The sequence below is a fragment of the Monodelphis domestica genome, chromosome 2 (assembly GCF_027887165.1).
Source record: "Monodelphis domestica isolate mMonDom1 chromosome 2, mMonDom1.pri, whole genome shotgun sequence".
In the NCBI taxonomy this organism is placed as follows: Eukaryota; Metazoa; Chordata; class Mammalia; order Didelphimorphia; family Didelphidae; genus Monodelphis; species Monodelphis domestica.
Window position 1 is genome coordinate 69317217 of NC_077228.1, and position 21309 is coordinate 69338525.

The window sequence follows — 21309 nt, forward strand, 5'->3', positions numbered from 1 at the left end:
AATAACCCAGCTAGTATTTGTCTGATATTGGATTTGAACTCATTAAATCGGACTTCTGGAATCCAGGCCCAGTGTTTATCCATTGCACCATCAAGCTGCTCTGGTAGATAGTAGGCATTTGATAAGTGATTATTCCCTTCTTCCTGTCCTCATTTTCCAAAGAATAGGGGCAATTTTTGATATTTTTAAAATATCTGTTTAAAATTGTCATGCCATGAGGTAAATATGTAATTTGTATTATTTAACTGCAACTACATATTTGTTTATTTCATAGTATTAAAAGACATTTTTGTCTTTTTTGCCTAACATTTTATGATTGTTAAATTCCTCTTTTGAGTATTTATTTTTTCATTCATTCTTAATCCATTCAGTTATCTGGTATTTGAGGATTCTAAATGCCTAGTACCATGAGCTAGATATCAGGAAATGCAAAATAAAAACAATACATGGTCTCCATTTATATGAAATTAATAACCTACCCTTGAAGACTAAACTATAACACACAAAACAATTATAATACAATCAAGTGTAGAAATGTATTATATTGACCAGATGTAATAGAATTCCTGAAAAAGGGAAGGTCATCGTGGGCTGTGAAGGTCTTGTGTGATAGTGGGCGGCCCTTGAGCTAAGTCTTGAAGGATGGAGAAGATTTTGATAATTAGACATTTTACATTGGTGCAAAAGCTTGAAAGATTTTTAATAACTATTGACTTATTTTGAAACAAAATAATCTCTGTGGAATTAAAGTAAAAGGCAGTGGACAGTGGAGAGATATGTGGAGGGAATAAATAAGATGCAGCACATTCCCACTCATCAGATATATGCAAAGAGATTTCTTTGAAGAAATATCTGATTGAAGGAGCCTGATCATGTGGCTTGACTTTGTGAAAACAGATGGGTAATCTGAGTGCTGTATTGGTACCCTTAAAAGCTCTGAAGACCTAGAGAATGGCTTTTCGCATGACTACTAATATATCCCTTGTGGAGGACCTGGGAAAAAACTTGAGCAAAAATGGCAAAGAATGAAAGGCATGGATGAGTTACCGTCTGTATTTTTAGAAAGAATTCTAACATAGCTTTTGTCGGCTTCCGTTCCTCCACTTCTCTCTACCCAATAGGAATTTGTGCTGCTAGACAGTATCATTTGAAGTAGAGATGTTGGGGGCCCTTTCATAACTTTGTTTATCACCCTATATTCTCCAACAAGGTTGGGCTCTATATGCTTAGCAAAGGAAAAGAGAAGATGGGTAGGGTCTAGAATCTACTAGAGTTCTTACCTGTATATGGGCCAAGACATACCCAATATAGATTGCTTAGTTTGCATTTTGAGATTTTCCATGATCCATCTGTAGTGCTTTGACTTCTGTAATTTAGACTATAGCCTTAGGATGGGAACCATTGAAAATGTACTTCTTCCTCATCCCCTCCACCAGTGCATGCCCTCCACCCCCCCCCCCCCGCCCCCTTTAACCCTTACCTTCTGTCTTAGAATCAATACAGTGTATTGGTTCCAAGGCAGAATAGCAGTAAGGGCTAGGCAGTGGGGATTGAGTGACTTGCCCAGGGTCACACAGCTATCCTAAGCGATATTTGAACTCCCATCTTTGGGCCTGGCTTTCGATCTACTGAGCCACCTAGCTGCCCCTCCCCACCAAACCTGTTATCGGAATCCTTGAAAGCTGAGAAAATTGAAGCTGAATTGAAAGTAAATTTGCAACCCAGCTTTAGGCCAATTCTCTTTTCTTGACACATTATTATTTCCCTATTTCTATATTATGGTCCCATGCCTTTTTAAAAAAACAGATTTTGATGGAGAGACTTTCATAGATCTTTTGAAAGCCTGTCTATCTGTCTCTGTATGAGTAGGCTTACTCAGGAAAGAAAATAACAGGAATATTAGTTTATCATTATGGATGTGCTTGGTGCTACGATACATGTGGGCTTCAGCATTTTAAAAGGATCATATTACTGTTACTTAGTGCTAGGTCAAACAAGGAATTCAGAACAAAAAAGACGAAAATAATAGAATACATGAGATAGAGGTTTAAACTGAGTAAACATAGATTAAAGAATTTCAGAGTTCCTAGGGATTTCAGAGATCATCTTCTCTAACCCTCAGCCACAACACAACCCCAGTTATTATACCCCAACCTTGTCTTGAAGACTAGGATTATTGGTTAAAAGCTACTAGAATAAAAATTTCAGTTCATTTTAAGGAACTATTTCCCAGCAAATAGGGCTATCTAAAAAAATGGAATGGATTGCCTCATAAGATAGGATGGAAAATAGTAGCATATGTAGGATTTTCAGTCCATATCAGTTATGTTCCATATTTTTCATATATTGAAACATTCATTAACTTTCAGTCCATTCCATATCTTGGGTGCTAGGTTTTATCAATAGTGTTTGTATGTGCATACCTGCATATGTGTGCCCTATGAGTGTTTGGGAACAATTGAATCATTTGCCTTTTTTTAAAAAAGAGTTTTCTTTTTGTTTTCTATTTTTTTAATGAGTCATTTGAAGAACTACTGCTCCACAGTGATATCTAGATTGAACAAAGAAAAACAACGAAGCAATCATATATGTTTGACAAAACATATGCCCTGCCTCTTTTCTGGGGTGGGAATCATAGATTTAGAGGTGGAAGGGACCACTGGGGTCCCTTGCACCATCTCTTTCTTTGACAACTGAGCAGTTGAGTCCCAGAGAAATTGTTACTTGCCTAAATCTTTGATATTGTGTATTGTATAATACTCATGGTGTATTGTATACTTTTGATTCTGCTTATTTTACTCTTTATCAATTAATACATTTTCATGTTTTCCTAGGATTTCCTTATATTTATCATTTCTTAACTCAGGGAAAACATGTTTGTTAAACCCTATAGTCATATATCACAGTTTATTCAACCATATCCCAGTCTGTAGGCACCCACTTTGTCTCCAGCTCTTTGCCATTACAAAGAGTGCTGCTATGATATTATGGGATTAATTGGAATGTTGGATGACAGCTGCCAGGGCTAGGCTAATAGAGGAAGCATTGCTGTTTCCAGGGCTCTTGTACTTACCCACCTTGCAGCGGCATTTGGTCAACAGTTGGTGTTGATGATTGTGGGTTCGGCAATGGAAACATTCAATTAAAAAATGATTAGTTGAGGATGAATTAGGCAGCTAGGTGGATAAGTGGATAGGGTTTTAAGCCCGTGTCCAGGAAGGTCTGCATCCAAATCTAGCCTCAAACATTTACTAGCTGGGTGATTCTGGACAAATCGCTTAACATCCTACAAACTTAGTTTCTTCCACTATAAAATAAGGATAGTCATAGCACCTATCTTCTGGGACTGTTATGTGGATAGCATTGTTATTTTAATGTGGAGTTCATACATTCTCTTTGGAATTTAATGGGAAAGGAAGTGACATGGTTTATGAATATCACTTTGGAGACAACTCTTTGGAGAGTGGATTTTATTGGGGAGAAACTCAAGACAGGGAGACCACTCAGGAAGGTGTTGCAGTAGTTCAGATGAGAGATGATGAAAGCCTGAACAAGGGTGGTGGCTCTGTGAGTGGAGAGAAGGTAATGGATAGGAGAGAGGTTGTGGAAATAGAAAAGACAAGATACTGCAACTCACTGGCTATGGGGTGTCAGAGGGAGAGTGAGGAGTGGAGGATGATACCAATGTAAACTTCGTTGCCTAGAAGTTTAAAGACATGTTCAGAAGAAGGGTGGCTTCTGGGGAGAAAGGTCACATAATGATATTGGCAGTGAAGATAATAATCTTCTGGTGCTTGTTCATTTTATGCATTCTGTCCCATTCCAAAAAGAAAAAGGAGAGGCAGAGAAGCAACCCATTCTGGGACACCTGCCATAGGAGTGAAGTGATCTGCAGGGAAAGGTGCGTGAATGCTGGGGTTGGTGGAATTTTGCCTACATGATTGCTTGGGTAGAGGTTAGGACATTTAACCCTGAGAGACTGTGGTCTGGGAGAGCTACCAGGAAGCCAGCCATCTGAGGGATAAGAGTAGAGTAATAATGGGTGCAATTGGGTGGGCAGGGGCACAGGAAAGACTTCATAAAGAAGTTGTTGCTTGAACTGTCAAGAAGAATTTTGTAAGGATTAGGTGAGAAGAGAATACCTTCTGGGAATGGGGGATGGCATATTTGACAGGATTGCAGTGTGCAGGCGAGGGGGTAATGTCTATTGTGTCTAGAAAGATATGTTGGGGCCAGATTGTGAAGAGCTTTAGAAGCTAAAGTTTATATTTACTCTTAGAGGCAATAATGAGCCTCTAGAGTTGTTTGAGCAGGGGAGTCATCTGTCATGTTTCAGGAAAATTACTTGATATTGATAGACATTCAGATCTTTCTGTATTCTGATTTCAACCAAGCTTACTAGCCTAGTTTCTTGAGTGCCATGCATATGCTCTCCACTGCAGTATTTTAACCTTGCCTTGCTATCTCCCAGCCACCTCTGATTTCAATACAATGTAGTCTCTGTCTATGTGATGTGACCCTCCTTATTTTTACCTGTGGAAATCCTTCTCTTTCTTTGTATCTTAACTTGGGTGCTGCTTCTTTAATGAAACGGTTGAATGTTTTCTCTCCCTTGTCAATATTTCTATGAACAATGATCTATAAACTTTTGTGATCTTACACTACTATCAAGAATTTTTTTCCCTAATACTTGGGCTAAGGGTGGAGAATTAGAGAATTTTACTGATGGCAAACTGCCCAACTGCTTGTGTGGGTGCTTGTTTCTGAATCAGGGTACATTTCCCCAGAAAGGCTGACATTTGCATCTGGCTCAGAAGGAAGGAAGTTTGGGGATTTGCCCATTTGGAGGGACAGGGAGGAATGGGGAAATGTGAAGGGTAAGTGTGGTCATGATTGAAACAATTCCTATGACTGGCTGTCTTAGGAGGTTGGGATGCAATCCATTTTCCCTTACTATGATTGTTGATCCTAATTTGTGGATCATGTTATGCCCTCTTTTTGACCTCCATTTTGGAGACAGCAGTCTAGAGCACTTTGTCTCAATATCTTTCCACAATCACCTCATTTTATACTTATTTGTATATATATTGTATTTCCCACCCCTATTTGATTGTTAAACTTCTCGTGGCAGGTTGCATGGTTTTCCATATTCATATCTCTAGCACTTATTATAGTGTTTTCCATGTCATGAAGGCTTAATAAATGTGTATTGACTTGCCCACTTCTTAGCCATAGAGTCCATTATATATAGCATGTAGAGCAGTGATACATTTGGACTAGTTGTTCGGAATAACCATGAATATCGACAGACCGTTCAGGTGTGAACATCATTTGAAAATATTTGAGATGCTGTAGACATGAGGGCTTTTAAAAAGGGATAGTATGGTTAGTCGATTCATTGACTGGAATAAAGAAGCCCTTGCTTTGAGTTGGCAGTAGTTACAAAAGCCATGCTCAGGCAGTGCCAAAGCAGATAAGTTTGGGAGCAGCAGAAGCAAAAGGAAAGTGAGGAAGAAAAGAAACAAAAGTGAAGAGGAGAGAGAGCAAAAGAACAGGTGATTGAAGAAACAGTTGTAGGTGATGTTTAATGAAAAGCAGGCTGAGCAGACCAGACATGGCCAAATGGGAGGAGTAAGAGAGAAAGGAGCATTTAGGAGCATCCATATATAATTTAATAAAACGCCTAAAGGTGTTACTGTGTTCAGAAAAGCATAACTCTAGATATTTATCACAATGCCTTCAAGTTTTCACTAAGAGGAAAGATGTAAAGTTTGCTAAGGCAGGAAAGTTTTGGATAGATTTCTATCAAGGTGTTTAAAGTTTTTTTTTTTACATTTATTATTCATTTAGCTCTCTCTTTCACTCTTCTTAAAAAAAAAAACAACTTTACCTTCTGTCTTAGAATTGATGCTGAATATTTGTTTCAAAGCAGAAGAGAGTGGTGAAGGCAAGCCAGTTGGGGTTAATTGACATGCCCAGGGTCACACAGCTAAGGAAGTGTCAGTTCAGATCTGAACTCAGAATCTCCCATCTCCAGGACTGGCTTTCTATTCACTGTGCTACCCCAGTTTCTTTACTCTTGTTCTCTCTCTCATTCTACTTGATCTCAATACTTCCTTGCTCTGGTATCCGTCTCTCTCTATTCTCCTCCCTCAAAATGAGCTTTTAAAATGAGGCATTAATCTATGTTTTTGAAACTACTGCTTGACAGTAAGGATATATTGTGATTTTTTATCTACAATTCATAGTACTTAGGTTTTCTCCGCATTTTTCCCAGTGCCTGGCATATTAGGCTGCACATAGGAATTTGATAAATGTCAGTCAAATTATAATTAAATAATCTTTAACTGCTCCTACAATCAACTGTCACTTTTTCCTTTCCCTGCCTCTCTCTACACACACACACACACACACACACATTTTTGTGTGATAAGTGAACATGAAGAAGAATAGGGTATGAATCAGATTGTTTGGGGAAAAATACACAAACAAATGATAAAAATAGTTTACATGCTGAGAGCTCCATCTGGCTTGCATGAAAGCTTTTTTTAATTCTTACTATTCCCAGAATACAACTGCCCATTTATTTCCTACTGTAGATAGATATGGAATTTAGAATTTGAGATTGTAATTTATGTTGATTCCATCAGACATCTGAAGCAGATGAATTCAGAATATTCTTTAAAAAGTTTTGTATAGGAAATACCTTTCTGCTTCAGTTTTAATTTGCAAGAATAAGATCCTCCTTGTCTTGTCTAACCTTGTCTAACCAATCTGTTACTCCTTATTTAGTACATACTTTTATCTTTCCCTTACAACCCTCAAACATTTATTATATATCTATTATGAGTTAGGCACTGTATTAAGTTTGGGAATACAAATAACAACAAATAAGTTGAGCCCCTCACATAAGAGCTTATATTCTGTTGGGAGAAAGAGAAGACATAAAAAGAGGTTCTTTGGGGAGGGCAGAAAAGGTATCCGCAAGAAGGCATGATGCTGAAGGCTGGAGAGTCAAGTTCACAGTTAGGATGGGAGTGAGGCATGGGTGATCTCCATCCATTTACAAAATGAAGACTTCTGGTTGGAATTCATCAATGGGTGATAGAGGAAAGCATGATTGAAAGATATTCTAGGGTAAGAAAGCCCCAGCCAAAATTGGAAAATGAGGGGATGCCCTCCAATTGGGGAATGGCTGAACAAATTGTGGTATATGTTGGTGATGGACTACTATTGTGCTCAAAGGAATAATAAAGTGGAGGAATTCCATGGGAACTGGAATGACCTCCAGGAACTGATGCAGAATGAAAGGAGCAGAAACAGGAGAACATTATACACAGAGACTGATACACTGTGGTACATTCGAATGTAATGGACTTCTCCATTAGTGGCAATGCAGTGATCCGAACAACTTGGAGAAAAACCACTATCCACATTCAGAGGAAAAACAAACTGTGGGAGTAGAAACACAGAAGAAATAACCAACTGCTTGAATACATGGGTCGAGGGGATATGGTTGGGGATGTAGATTCTAAATGAACATCCTAGTGCAAACACCAACATGGAAATAGGTTCTGATCAAGGACACAAGTAATATCCAATGAAATTGTGCGTCGGCTGTGGGAAGGGAGGGAGAAGGGGAGGGAGGGAAATAAAGTGAGTATTGTAACCCCTCCCCCAAATTAAATTAAATTAAAAAAAAAAAGGGAGAGAGAGAGAGAACCTGGGTTTAAACCTTGCCTTAGCCACTGCCTCACTGTATGACCTTGTAACCCCATACACCTTTACTGCTCTTCTGCCTTAGAAAAGATACTTATCAATTTTAAAGTAGAAGGCAACAGTATTTTTAAAAAATTATATTTTTTTACTAAGAATTGATACTGGGACCCTCTACTTGCACATGTATGAGGGCAGCAATTCTGAGTCAGAAAGATGTCCTGCTCCTTTGCGTTTCCCAGACTAACTATGAACAAATGGTGTTTCATTTTATCATTGAATCCTCAATGCCTAGCTCATAGTAGATATATAATAAATGTTTGGGGAATTTGAGGGAAAAATAAAAATATGTTTTAACCATGTCTACATTGGTGTACAAATTGAAATTGAAACAGAAAGATGTTTGCTATCTAAAACTTTTAAAGAACTTTTTGATTTTTTTTTGCTTCAGCTATCTAATGGAATTAACATAAATGACATCAAATTCTAAATTCCATTTCTCTCTACATTAAGAAATAAGATTGAGAATGTTATCAACCTTTTGGAATATCAACCCTTGGAGGCTAGATTTTTATACCTCAGTTAACAAAGAAGTTAACCCAGCAGTTCAATCCCTAGTCTTCTTCAAAGCTAACTAAATCCCTAGGACAGCCTCCTTATTTCCTTGAAGGGAAATGGAATCAATCCAAGCAAGGCAAATGTTATTCCTATCACTCAGTCCTTGCCCTTAAAGAGCTTATCGTACATCAAGGAGGAGAAACACATTCCCATATAACCCTACTGCTATGAAAGAAGGGCTCAGGAGAGGTCAAGACAAAGTACTGTGAGAAATATGAGGACAAAAAAGCTCTGCATCAAGGAGAATTAGAAAAGGCTCTGTTAAGAGTAGTATCACCTGAGGTGGACCAAGGGAGGGAGGAGGTGGCATTGCAGTGATTAGAAAATCAGGCAAGGGAGCAAAGGCACAGAGAGAGGATGTTCCAGTGTAGGAGACAATTAATGGCATATTTTGGCTGCAACATAGCTTGTGCAAAGGGTAAAGTACAGGAGAAAGCAGGAGGGGTTGTTTGGAACCATGTTGTTGAGGGTCTTGAATGCCTGGCTAAGAACTGCATTTAATTAAACAAGTGTTGGGAAATATTGAATGTGTTTGAGCAAGGATATTATTTGATGAAACATGCATAAAGAGGTTTATTTAAGGAATAGAATGAAGGGTAGATCAGAGTAGGGAGAGCCTGAGAGTCAGGACCAAGAAGGAAATTCTCGGCCATAATTCAGACAAAACTTGTGAACATCCGAGTTTGGATGGTAATAGTAGAAGTGGAAAGAATAGACCTGATTTGAGAGAAATAATAGAAATAGAGTCAAGAAGAGTTGGCATTTGATGGGATGTGGGTGATAAAGAAGGAAGAGTAAAAGATGATTCTGAAGTTTTTGGTCAGTTTTGGGAAGACAGAAGCTAATGATAATATCAACAGAAGTATGCTCCAGAGCAGGTTTTGTTTTTAGGATCATGAAGATTTACAAATTTAAGTTTAATTAAATAAAAAATTAAATTTAAGTTAAAAATCTAGATTTTAGTTTTTTTAATTGTATTTTATTGGTGAAGGCAATTCAGTTTCATTGGTGTGGATTAATATCTTTTCTGTTACTCCAAGTATTGGAAGAGTTGCCTGGGGCATTGGATGGTAAATGACTTTTACAGCCAATACGTATTGGAGTAGGTATTAAATCTCCAAGTTTTTCTTACTTCAAGTCCATCTTTCTAATTTGCCAGGTTGCCATTCAGAATTATAAGTGCTTAATAAATATTCCTTGACTGATTGATTTTTAGAAGAGCGTCAACCATTAGTTAACTCCCTAGGTTTTACAAATGAACGAATTGAGGCCCATAGAAGTTCTGACTTTATCAGGGTCAGGTAGCAAATAAAAGAAGCAAGATTTTCATCTAGGTCCTCTGTCACAAAATTCAGAAATTTCATCACCAAATGTAATCCTTTTTGTATCTATCTATCTATCTATCTATCTATCTATCTATCTATCTACATTTTCTAATTTTCTTTTTCTTTTTTTAAGTTTCTACTCTCCGACTACCTTCTCCCAGTGATCCACCTGAGGAAGATAGTGTATTATTTAATAAACTGACCTATTTAGGATGTATGAAAGTTTCTTCTCCTCGAAATGAAGTGGAAGCTGTACGAGCAATGGCAACGATGAAATCTTCATGCCAGTTTCCCTTCCCTGTCACTCTTTATGTGCCAAATGTTCCAGAAGGCTTTGTAAGGTGAGTTCTAATTGTTTTCCCACTCTCCATGCTTCAAGAAAGAGTTAAATTTGAGGTGAATTCATCTATTTATTTATTGCCTTACTTTTAATTCAATTTTATTTTCAGCTCCAAGTTTTTTCTCCCACATTCCCTTCTCTCATTTTGAGAAAGTAAGAAAAAAACTCATTAAAAACATGTAGTTGAGCAAAACAAATTGACATGTTAGCCATGTCAAAAAATACTTTTGAATTAATTAAAAAAAATCTCTCATAAGACTGCCTTTGAATGCAGTTTTTTTATTTGTACATATAAAATGAAGATCCAGTTTGTTCTAAATCCTTGCTTCCTCTTTGCCAAGCGTAACTAGAAGTGAGCTGATAATTTATGAAATGGGGTAGCCATGCCCTCTTTTTTGGTTACTCTTCTGGAAAGACCACAGCTGAAAGCAAGAAATGGGGTGGCAATCATGCTTTAATTAAACACAGAAGGAAGGGGAACAAAAAGCCTAAAAAAAGCAGAGATAAGTGGTTAAAAGTGATACAGAGGGAGATGTAGTGTGGGGACAGGGAATGGGATGCTAAAGGGAAGCAGATAGCATGGAAAAGAGGATGGGGAGGATGAGACACACAAAGAATCACTCTTGTCATTGTGGATTAGAGCTGGGAGCATTTGACAGTATAGCTCTGATGGAGATGGAAGAGGAACAGGAGGTTGAGGTCTTATTGTTACAGGGTTTTTTTTTTTTTTTGAAAAAGACCAACTCCTAATTGTGCCATGTTTGGGTTAGTTCATTAACATAAATTCAAATAATTTCAGCCACCATCTCAAAGTGATCACTAACTTTTGATGTTCTGCTGTGGATGTCTGGAATTTTTCTGAAACTTAAATATCTCAGGACCAGAACGTTGACAAGTAGCATCTACACAGTTTCTCCTGATTCAGCACATATTTCTGAGATGTGAATTTTATTAATACAGTTTGTAAATTATGTTCCTTTTGTCTTTAGGATGGTCTGTACATGACTTCCTTGTTCCCCATTGAAATATTATTTCTTGCTATTGCTCCCTATAAACTTACTATACTGACTAGAAAAGGAGGAGATGGTCAGGGGGCCTGGAACAAGACACAATTTTAACACAACAAAGCTTTTATTATCTGACAAGAGTTGGAGGTTTCAGTGGAAAACAAAAAGAGGAGACATTAGCTGTCTCCCTTTTCTTTCCTCTCTCCCTTCTTTCCTCAAAAGGTGGGGGGGGGGGAGAGAGAGAGAGAGAGAGAGAGTGTGTGTGTGTGTGTGTGTGTGTGTGTGTGGGTGTGGATGGGTGTGTGTGTGTGGTAGCCACTCACTCTCTCCAAACCACACTCTCCTCCCTTCCTTAGTTTTGGAGGCATGGTTTCCTCATTGTCCAATCTTCTATTCTGCACTGTATTTGGAGGCCAAGCTTCACTGAGGTATTTAAGCTCTGAGCCACTTGCATCTCACAACTCTAGACTGATGGATTAATTTGTAAGCACAGTCACGATTCAAATGTTTTCTTAGCTCCTGCTATTTAGGACCTTATGAGAGTTACTTCTAAAGTCAAAAATGTAAACTTTACAATTCAATTTGCTTAGCCCTCAGCTAGAGAGAAAAACCTCCGCATTCTGGGTGGAGGTCTCAATCTCCGACTTGTTTAGTTCTGTGTCTACCAAGCTAGTCAGTGGGATCCTCCATTGCATTCTCTCCTATCTGTACCACTTAATAGATTTGAGTAACAGATGGCTTCTGACCAGTTATAATTTGTAGGAGACAAAAAAACCAAGATATAGAAATAGAACAAAGAGCTAACTAACATTTATGCAGCATTATAGAGTTTGCCAAGCACTTTACATGAAATGGCTAGTGACTGCTCATGAAAGGCACCAAGGAAGGGAGTTAAACATTGGCTGACCATTAGTTGATCCCAAGGAGTGACTACTGTCAGGAACGTCAGTCTATTCCAGTCACAAATTTTTAAATTTTTTTTATTTTGACTAGAGAGTAATGATCTATTACTATGAGCTCCTCGGCAGTATATTTATAATTTATAAACTACACATGCTAATGAGATCTAAGTCCAGTCATTGATCAAGAGCCCAAATTTATTTAAAAGCTCTTTAGTGCCGGAGATGGGACCACCCTTCTTTCTGATTGCAATACTAAAGTTAGAAATGAACAATGGAAAATACATTTTGGATCCTTCTAATACCTCTTTGTTTTGCAGAATAATAAACCAATCTAGCAATGTGGAAATTGCATCGTTCCCAATCTACAAAATACTTTTCTGTGCACGTGGCCATGACGGGACAGCGGAAAGTGATTGCTTTGCATTTACAGAGAGTTCTCGTGGGACAGAAGACTTTCAGATACACATTTTCTCCTGTGAAATCCAAGAGGCAGTAAGTATAACACATCCCAGCAATCTGCCAGAGTGAGCAAGTTAATTAAAACAATATTAGTAGGACTTCTATCTGGAGTAATTAGTATTGGGACAGGACTGTACCTGTGATTCACTCAAATTCCTTGGTGAGGAAACTCTAGCAGTACAGGTGGGTGCCTTCTCCACAACTTGCAGACCTTCAGAGCTGCCTAGAGCAGAGGGCTCCCCCTTTGGGTCTCAGGACCCCTTTCCACTAGTAAAAATGATTGAGGTTCCCTCTGCCCCAACCAAAATTCTTTTGTTTATGTGGGTTATATGTGTTGGTATTTACCATAATATAAATTAAAACATTATTATTATTAGGAAAATAATTTTGACCTCTCAGAACCCCTTGAAGGGTCTCAAGGACCCTCAGGACCACATTTGGAGAACTACTGGCCTATATCCCTGAGAAGTTAAATGACTCACCCAGGATCATATGACCATTATGTTAGAAGGGAGATGTAAAACCCAGATCTTTGTGGCTCCAAGGTCAATACATCAATGCACACACTGTGAAATGTAACATTGGAATTTGAATAGATTTCTTAAGAGGAAGTTACCATTTGTGATAGCATTGAGGTACATGGAAAGAGTTGAATCATAGGGGAGCCTTTTTTAGGGCAGAGTTAAAATAGTTTAATTTAGTAGCTGTAGAGGAAGGAGAAGGGAATAAATATTTATATAGTGTCTATTATCTGCCAGGCATTGTGTGGAACACTTTTTTTTCCCCGCACAGATATCTCATTTGATTCTTATAACAATTCTGGGAGGTAGGTGCTTTTATTATTTCCATTTTACAGATGAGTACACTGAGGCCAGCAGAGATTAAAGTAATATGCCTAGGGTCACACAGCTGAGGACAGATTCAACAGATTCAACTGATTCTGCACCTAGCACTCTACCACCAGCTGCAGTACAACTTAGCACTATATTGTAGAGAAGTCAAACTGCAAAAAGTTTTTTCCTTAAACATTTTTTCTTACACCATCAGAAAGGAAAGGGACTATCCACCTTAATTTTTTTAAAAAATCTTTTGTCTTAGAATTGATACAAGTATTGGTTCCAATGCAGAAGAGAGGTAAGGGCTAGCTAACTGGGGTTAAGTGACTTGTCCAGGGTCACACAGCTAGGAAGTGTCTGAATTCAAATTGACTCCAAACCTGGCTCTCTCTTCCATGAGCAACCTAGTTGCCCCTACCATCACTCTCTTTCTTATTTTTTTTTTAGACATTTCATAGCTTTATTAAAACAATGGCTTGGTCCCCATCCTATTAAAATGCTTGCATCCTACTCAACTTCACATGACCTAAAGGATTACATATTCCCATTATAAATTAAAGTATATTTACCGAATGGAATTGAAATGAAAAGATAATGACATTAAATTCCCTAGTCACTCCAATAAAGGTCTGTAATCCCTATTCCCCCACAGTGGCAATTGCTTTCATTTAGTTATAAATTGTCAATGTCATTTTGACCGAGATCATAGATGCACTGAGACCATTTGTAGAAAAAGGCTTTCAGGCACATTCCCAAAATCAGTCATAAAGAGTAGAAAGGGAACAATCTTATCATTTGGGAGATGGTGATTCCTTCCTCTTTCACTGCCTTCTGAGTTCATAGCAATAGCCACTTCCTGGTTGATCAGAAATTGAAATCTGGAGTTTGAAGATTCCCCTGCTAGTCACAGAAGTTTCCACCGATGTCTTTGCCATCACCCCCATGCTGCTGCCAAGCTCAGGGTCCTGATGAATTCTGCTGCAAGTTCACTTTCCTTGGCACATGCCATCATTCTTAAGTAATGCATTGTTAAACATGAATTCTAAAAAATCCATATAATAGCACTTGCCCTATGTAAAATATGTTAATCTTGGGGTAGTATTTATTTTACAATTTTTCTTTTTCTTTTCATTTAGTTTTTAATTTTTATTTACTTAATTGTTTGCTACCTTAAAATTTCCAGGTAATTCACTTCCTTCTTCTCTTCCTTCCTCACTAGAGAATGCATCATTTAACTAGTGCTTATTTGTAAAGTGAGATAACCAAACTGCTCTGAAAAATTGAATCCAATGAGAAATTGTGTTCTTACTTAATGCCAAGGATTTTCAAAGTACTATCCAGTTTTTTCTACTAATAAATCATTCAATCAAGAAATGTTTATTAATTTCCCACTCTGTGTCAGGCACTGTGCTAAGTGTTGGAAGTACAATGAAAGGTTTATTGGTCCTTCAGTCCCTGCACTTGAGCAGTTCACAATTCAGTGAGGAAAGACCACCCAAAAAAGAAGCTGAAGAGTGGGGAGAGGATAAGGGAAGGAGGTGTTACTAGTGTGGGTATAGGATGAAGGCCTCCAACCAGGGATGGAAATGATGGGAGGAAATGAGAGTTTGATAGTTGATTTCATTTTGAAAAATGATGAGTTTCTGGATGTCATAAAGTTCAGGAAAACAACTAGGTGGAAATGATGAGGATTCCCAGAGACCTCTTCTAAAATTATGGAGGATCATCATCATCATCATCATCATCGGGAGAAGGGCTCCAGTGGTTAAGTGACTTGTCGAGGGTCACATAGACAGTATGTGTCAGAAGGAAGACTTGAATCTAGACTTCTCTGGTTTTGAGGCCAGCTCTCTATTCTTTATGGCAGGGGTCCCCAAACTTTTTACACAGGGGGCCAGTTCACTGTCCCTCAGACCATTGGAGGACCAGACTATATTACCATGCAATGTCTTCCATTGTGCAGCCACATAATCCTTTGCTGGTGCCTTGCCCTAAGGCGCTATGCAAATGATTACGTCACTGGAAGTAGCACTGTACGTGAGTGATGCTGCGCATTGTGGCACTCCACATACAGTGTTCCTCTCACTGACCACCAATGAAAGAGGTGCCCCTTCTGGAAGAGTGGCGGGGGCCGGATACATGGCTTCAGGGGGTCGCATGTGGCCCGAGGGCTGTAGTTTGGGGACCCCTGCTTTATGCCGTGGTACCTTAGTTTGATTTATATTAAAAAGATATGGACAACAGTTATCAAAGTTAAGAATGAAAACAGAAAATGCTACACTGCCAGTACAAGTACCTCTTATTAGGCATTCAAACTTCTTACTGATTTGGGACTCTTCTAAGCATCAGGATTCCATAGGGTATAGACACTGTCATCTGGGTCATGGAAGGAATAATGTCAAGAGAGAGGGTTGTGTGTGTGTATGTATGTTTGTATGGAGATGGAGAGAGGGGAGAGAGAGAGAGAGAGAGAGAGAGAGAGAGAGAGAGAGAGAGAGAGAGAGAGAGAGAGAGAGAGAGACAGAGACAGAGACAGAGACAGAGACAGAGAGAGACAGAGACAGAGACAGAGACAGAGAGAGGGAGAGAGAGAGAGAGAGAGAGAGAGACAGAGAGACAGAGACAGAGACAGAGAGAGGGAGAGAGAGGGAGAGAGAGAGAGAGAGAGAGAGACAGAGAGACAGAGAGAGGGAGAGAGAGAGACAGAGAGACAGAGAGAGGGAGAGAGAGAAACTACATTTGAATTTTACAAATGCCATTAGATGTGAAGGAAAATAGATGGGAGATACCTGGAATTTCCAGTCTCACCCCTGTTGCTGTTATACTTGTCTGACTTTTGGATTCCTGGAGCCTACTAGCACTGAAATGAATTTGGCAAAATGGGAAGAATCTATTGTTTGATGAATCAGAGTTTGTTGAATAAGGAAATGAAAAAGATATGTTTCTAACTATTTTATGTAATTGAGATATGTATATATATGAAAAATTCATAATTTGGGGAACCTTTATCCATCTCTTTTGTGGTGATGTGGTGGTTGGGTGGAGAATGTTGACCATAGTTGTAATATTCAGATAGATTTGAGTTCTTCTTTTAGTCATTTTGAAAATACTATGATTTCATTTTCAAAATTTCATTGTACATTGCAGAGTTAAAAGGAAGTCAAGGTGCAGCCACGTGGATGCTTCCTAATATGTGACACTGAACAAGTCACTTAACCCCCACTGCCTAGCCCTTATCTCTTTTCTGCCTTGGAACCAAGTTTTGATTCTAAGACAGAAGGTAAGGGTTTAAAAAAAAAAGAGGAAATTCATATACTATAATTAGCTTATGTAGGATAATTTTTCCCCTAAGATAATACATAGCATTTGTAGTCAAGTATCTTTATAGTATCTGATGTTAAATTCTCAGTATGTAAAGGAGAAATAAGCATGGATTGGTATTTATTAAACATTTCTTGATCTTTATTGTGTTTTAGTTGGAAGGGATCTTGTCTATTTCTTTCATTTTAAAAGTAAAGAAACTGAGGGTCAAGGAATTTATGATTTACTCAAAGGGATAGCAAGGATACTGACAAAGCAGGGGCTACTATGGCCCTCCAAGTAGGAGTGTCTTTTAAGAATCTGTGCTGGCCCTTCTTGTCTTCTCTCCTCTCACAGGCTCACCTTGTCAGTTTTAATTGATTTAGTTCAATTTCTATCTATTGCTTTTATTTTAATTTATTTATTTTTTTGCATCCTTAGTGCTTAGTGCACGGCCTGGCACACAATAAGTATTTAATAAATGCTTACTGACTATCCCTTTGGCTGGTGTTCTCATTGCCACTAGAACAGGCATTGCTGAATGTTCTTTTCTAATGAACTTCCTTTCATTTTTTTCATTCTTTGGCCAAGTTTTGATTTTTTCTAGAGAAAAGCAGTTAATAGAATCAGAATTTGTTGGCAGTTTAAGTGCTCTTCCCTGTCTCCCCCAACTTGCTTTTATCAGCATCACTAACAGCTGTAGCCTCATTGGTCTTCCACTATAGACCATTGCAAGAAAAGCCCCTAAGAATGGTAGAAGAAAGGGTTACTGGTGGAGATGGCTTCAGGCCAAGCTCCTTTGACCTTTTGTGTTAGAAATATCCACAGAGAGTGATTGTCATATTTGACATTGGTAGAAGTAGATATTTCTGCAAGACTCCCCTGAAGAGGATTTTGAACATCTGCGAGAAAGAGAAACTAGAAGATGTTAGGAGTTTAAATTTAATTTTTGTACTGGGGGATGATATTCTTGGTCACTTCTTTTCAATTATAAAGGAATCTAAACAATTATTACAGGAGCTGGTCAGTAACTTAGAAGAGAGTCAATATTATCCAAATACTTAACATAATATCTTTTGTATATTGTCATAACCAATTTGCCTTAAACTTTTGGTTTACAATACAAATCATATATCATTGCAAGTAAACATGATCAATTTCTAACAAATCGCTAGTTTACATTTAAACACATATTTTCAGTTTTTATAAAATAAAGTACATATTTTAGTAATATTCAACATAAAATAATTTTGTCAAAAATCCAATACTTGTGACTCCTTAGGTTTCAGTATTATTTTCTATACCAGATTAAAATTCAATGAGGCTGCTAATGAATACCTTAGGCTTTAAATTTACTGTGAGGAAAGGGTTAATAGGTTTATAGGAAGTTTCAGATCTTTTGCAATATTATCTAAAAAGATGTCCTGATTGTGATTTATTTTGGCTTCATTTCCTAACAGGTGTATATTGCTTGGGAAATGAGGAAAAATCTTTTTATTACTAGCAACCTTGTTTTTCTAATCCTCTTTTGCTATTTAGATTATTGTACTTGTAAAATTTGCGTATTTTAACCTTGATAATAAATTACTTTCAATGGATATTATTTAAAACTTTAGAATTTTCTAATGGGCACCTTAAAATATGTTTTAAACAATTGATTAAATTTCACCAATTATTCTTATGTAACATTTGTTGTGTGTATTTTGCACTAGATTTTTCATTCCTCGTCTCCTCTTTACCCTTATGACAAACAGAGGAGAGGCAGTTACACTTAATTGTCTGTGGTTAACAATCTTAATCCAAGTCCCAAGATTTTTGGGCTGGTCAAATTTTACTAATCAAATGCATTACTAATTTACCCTGTTTGCATATCACATTCGTACATCTATTCTTATCCAATTCAGGTGAAAATAAATTTTCTTTGCAGTATAACTGCACATATACTTCATTTTTACACATAATTACCTATTGACAAATTGTATTTTATTTCATGTTACTCTTCAATGGCATTCCACAATAACAGATTAATAATATTTGAACTTCTTAATTTTTACATTTTTTATCACAATTCCTATTTACTCAAATAACGTTTTAGGCATGGTCGGACAATCAACACAGTAGGCATTATTTGACTGAGATTTAGTATCTTAAAGTTTAGTTTTAAGGTGCAACAATAGATGTTAACTTTTGCCTTTTGTAATATTTTTTGAAATAAAGATAACCACTTGAACCACATTTTTGTATAGGATGTGTCATCATTTTCCAACTTTAAAATTTAATAAAATGGTAACTTTGGAAATTTCTGAAAATTTAGAAAACTTTAGGAAATTTCTAAATAAATTTTATGTCTCCTTTTCTCTATATTTCTTTTTGTTTTCATAAGTAAACCTAAAATGTTTAATTTAAACCAATTCTCTTTAATACTTTACATTTTTGCCATTTATTAGTAATATCTGTGGTTTTCCCTTTTTTATATAATTTGCATTCCATTTGCTGTGAATTAGGGAAACTTGCTTTTTTTGAACAATATTATTTATGCACTTTATTGAGCTTGAGTTGACACAAGTTTCTTAAGTCAGTGTTTTACAGGTAGCTGTCTACATACTTTGTTTTTACACATAATTACATTTTAACAAATTGCATGCTAATCCTTAGATTGTGAATTTCTTTTTATACCCTGTACACACTTTTAAAGTATTTTTGGTATCCTAATCAAGTACAATGTTGTTTAAATTTCCATATTTATAATATACCAAATTCTTAATGTATAATTTTCATATTTCTAATTTTTGAGACCCTAATGCTAATTATGTTTCTACCTATTGCTTAATATAATAGTAAATGTTTTAAAATAACAATTTTACATGTTCATCCAAATTTTAGATCATAAGAAAAAACTTTTTGCATCAGGCTGGCTATTAAATGTATTTTGTCACTTCTCAAATTTAGTTTAACAAGCATTTTTGGTAAGTTTAAATCTTTAATCATTATACATTGCAAGTCTTAATAAACAATTTTTTCACTATAAGTTTTGTACATTCTTAAATTTTTGCTAAAATTTTATTTTTAACTGGTAACCAGTTATCACAATGAATGAATTTACACTTTACTATCAGTACCTATTCAAATCCTTAGCAATTTTTTAAAGTTATAGATATCAACCTTTAATATTAAATATAATTGGAAATGATATCTAATTGTGGGATCAAATCTCCCTTTTTTTTTGTTGTTCTGATCTTTTCTCCTTCCCTTCCCCAGGGAGCCCTACCTGAGAAAAGGGAGAAGAAAAATTGCTGAACATATAGTTTTGCCTTTTTTTTCTCTGTTAATATTTTGTAATTGTGGGACGAAATTACTTTCTTGTCTCTATTATTTCTACCCTTCCTCCCTTTTGGCCATTGAGAAGAGGGAGAGAAGAACTGCCTGACAATTTTATATACTTGTCCTTTATGTGTAACCAATTAAATTATCTTAGAATTTAGGAGACCCCCAAATCCATAAAATCCATAAACAATGTTGTCTTTTGAATTTCCCAAACACCCTCTGTCTGTCTCCACCATTCTTCTGGAGCGAATGGAATATGGAGAGAGAGGGGATTTCCCAACAATTAAAACCTTCCAGCACAGACAAAACATAGAACATAGACTGATAACATAGCCAACATAGACAGCAGAGACATATCCCGGGTATTTCACACACTCTCTGACAACATAGAACATAAAATTATGGACTAGACTCTTACCAATCATAGCTGCAAAACTAAAGAAATCTGTGGAAAACAGAGGTTCATTAATAATGAAGGAAGAGAAAATAAAAGAATGTTTGGGGGATAAGAACATTGAAATTGTCTGGGATAATCTGTAATAGCTATCTGCCAATCATTAGAGGTATTAGTCAATGTAGTTATCTAATTTCTGCTTCCTGGGTTATATATTGGGACAGCAGCGAGAAGGATTAATTTGAACTGGTTTTTTACATTTCATGAGTTAGTCAGAAAAGGGGTTAACTTTTTGTAAGAAGTTAGGGCTGATATTTGATAAATCTCAGTTCTAAATTACTTTTCCTGCTTCAATAGATTCTGAAAGTTTCCTAAGTATATTTCCTAACCAACACAGATACTTTCCTTCCGAGAAATTTAGGTTTTTCTTTTGAGACAGCAGGAGCAGAAAGGGGAAGAAGAGGTAGAGTAAGAAAAGAAGCGAATTTGTCCCATGTTTTTACTCCTGACTATAAAATGCCTCCCCTGCCCTTAAATGCTTCTTGCCAGACAGAAAGGGGAGGGTTTCTCTTACCTGCTACCTGTGGATGACGCGGATACGAATGCCATGCGCCATTTGTCAAGTTTATGGGTTACAAAACAGAATTAGAGAAATGAGGTTGGGATCAGGAGGATCACAGACAGACTTACAGACTCAAGGCCTTTTGCTGATCCGTGACAAAATTTATTGATCACAGCTAGTATTTTATAGAGAAAATGACGTGGGTTAAGGGATTAGGCAAGCTTTTCACATACACAATGAATAGATAATTTATTATTCTTTTGCAATAGATTTAGTGTACCTCACTGAAGATTAGACAGAGTTTTCTATAGGATAATAAATCAGGTAAATATGTAACCATCTAGCCCAGATTCTCAGGGAAATATTGGCTTCATTGGGTACAAGGACAGCCAGGTATTGCCAAGTACAGAAAGGAGGGGTTTTGGGGCCTCATGTGAGGAGAGATACTTGTTTGACTTTATCTAGACCATGGCTTTGATTTTACCTACTCTCACTACTGGGGGCTACAGAACTTCATGTTCTAGAA

General features: G+C 37.0%; 1 protein-coding gene across 4 annotated transcripts in view; it reads left to right on the forward strand.

Moving 5' to 3' along the window:
• The window catches only part of RABGAP1L (RAB GTPase activating protein 1 like), a 705349-nt gene that overhangs the window by 86471 nt on the left and 597569 nt on the right, over positions 1–21309 (forward strand). For all 4 annotated transcript variants that reach the window (XM_007480823.3, XM_056815570.1, XM_056815569.1 and 1 more), the window contains exons 4-5: positions 9793–10000; positions 12226–12400. In XM_007480823.3, the coding sequence (XP_007480885.1) occupies positions 9793–10000; positions 12226–12400 (383 nt within the window). The remainder of the gene's footprint in view (positions 1–9792; positions 10001–12225; positions 12401–21309) is intronic.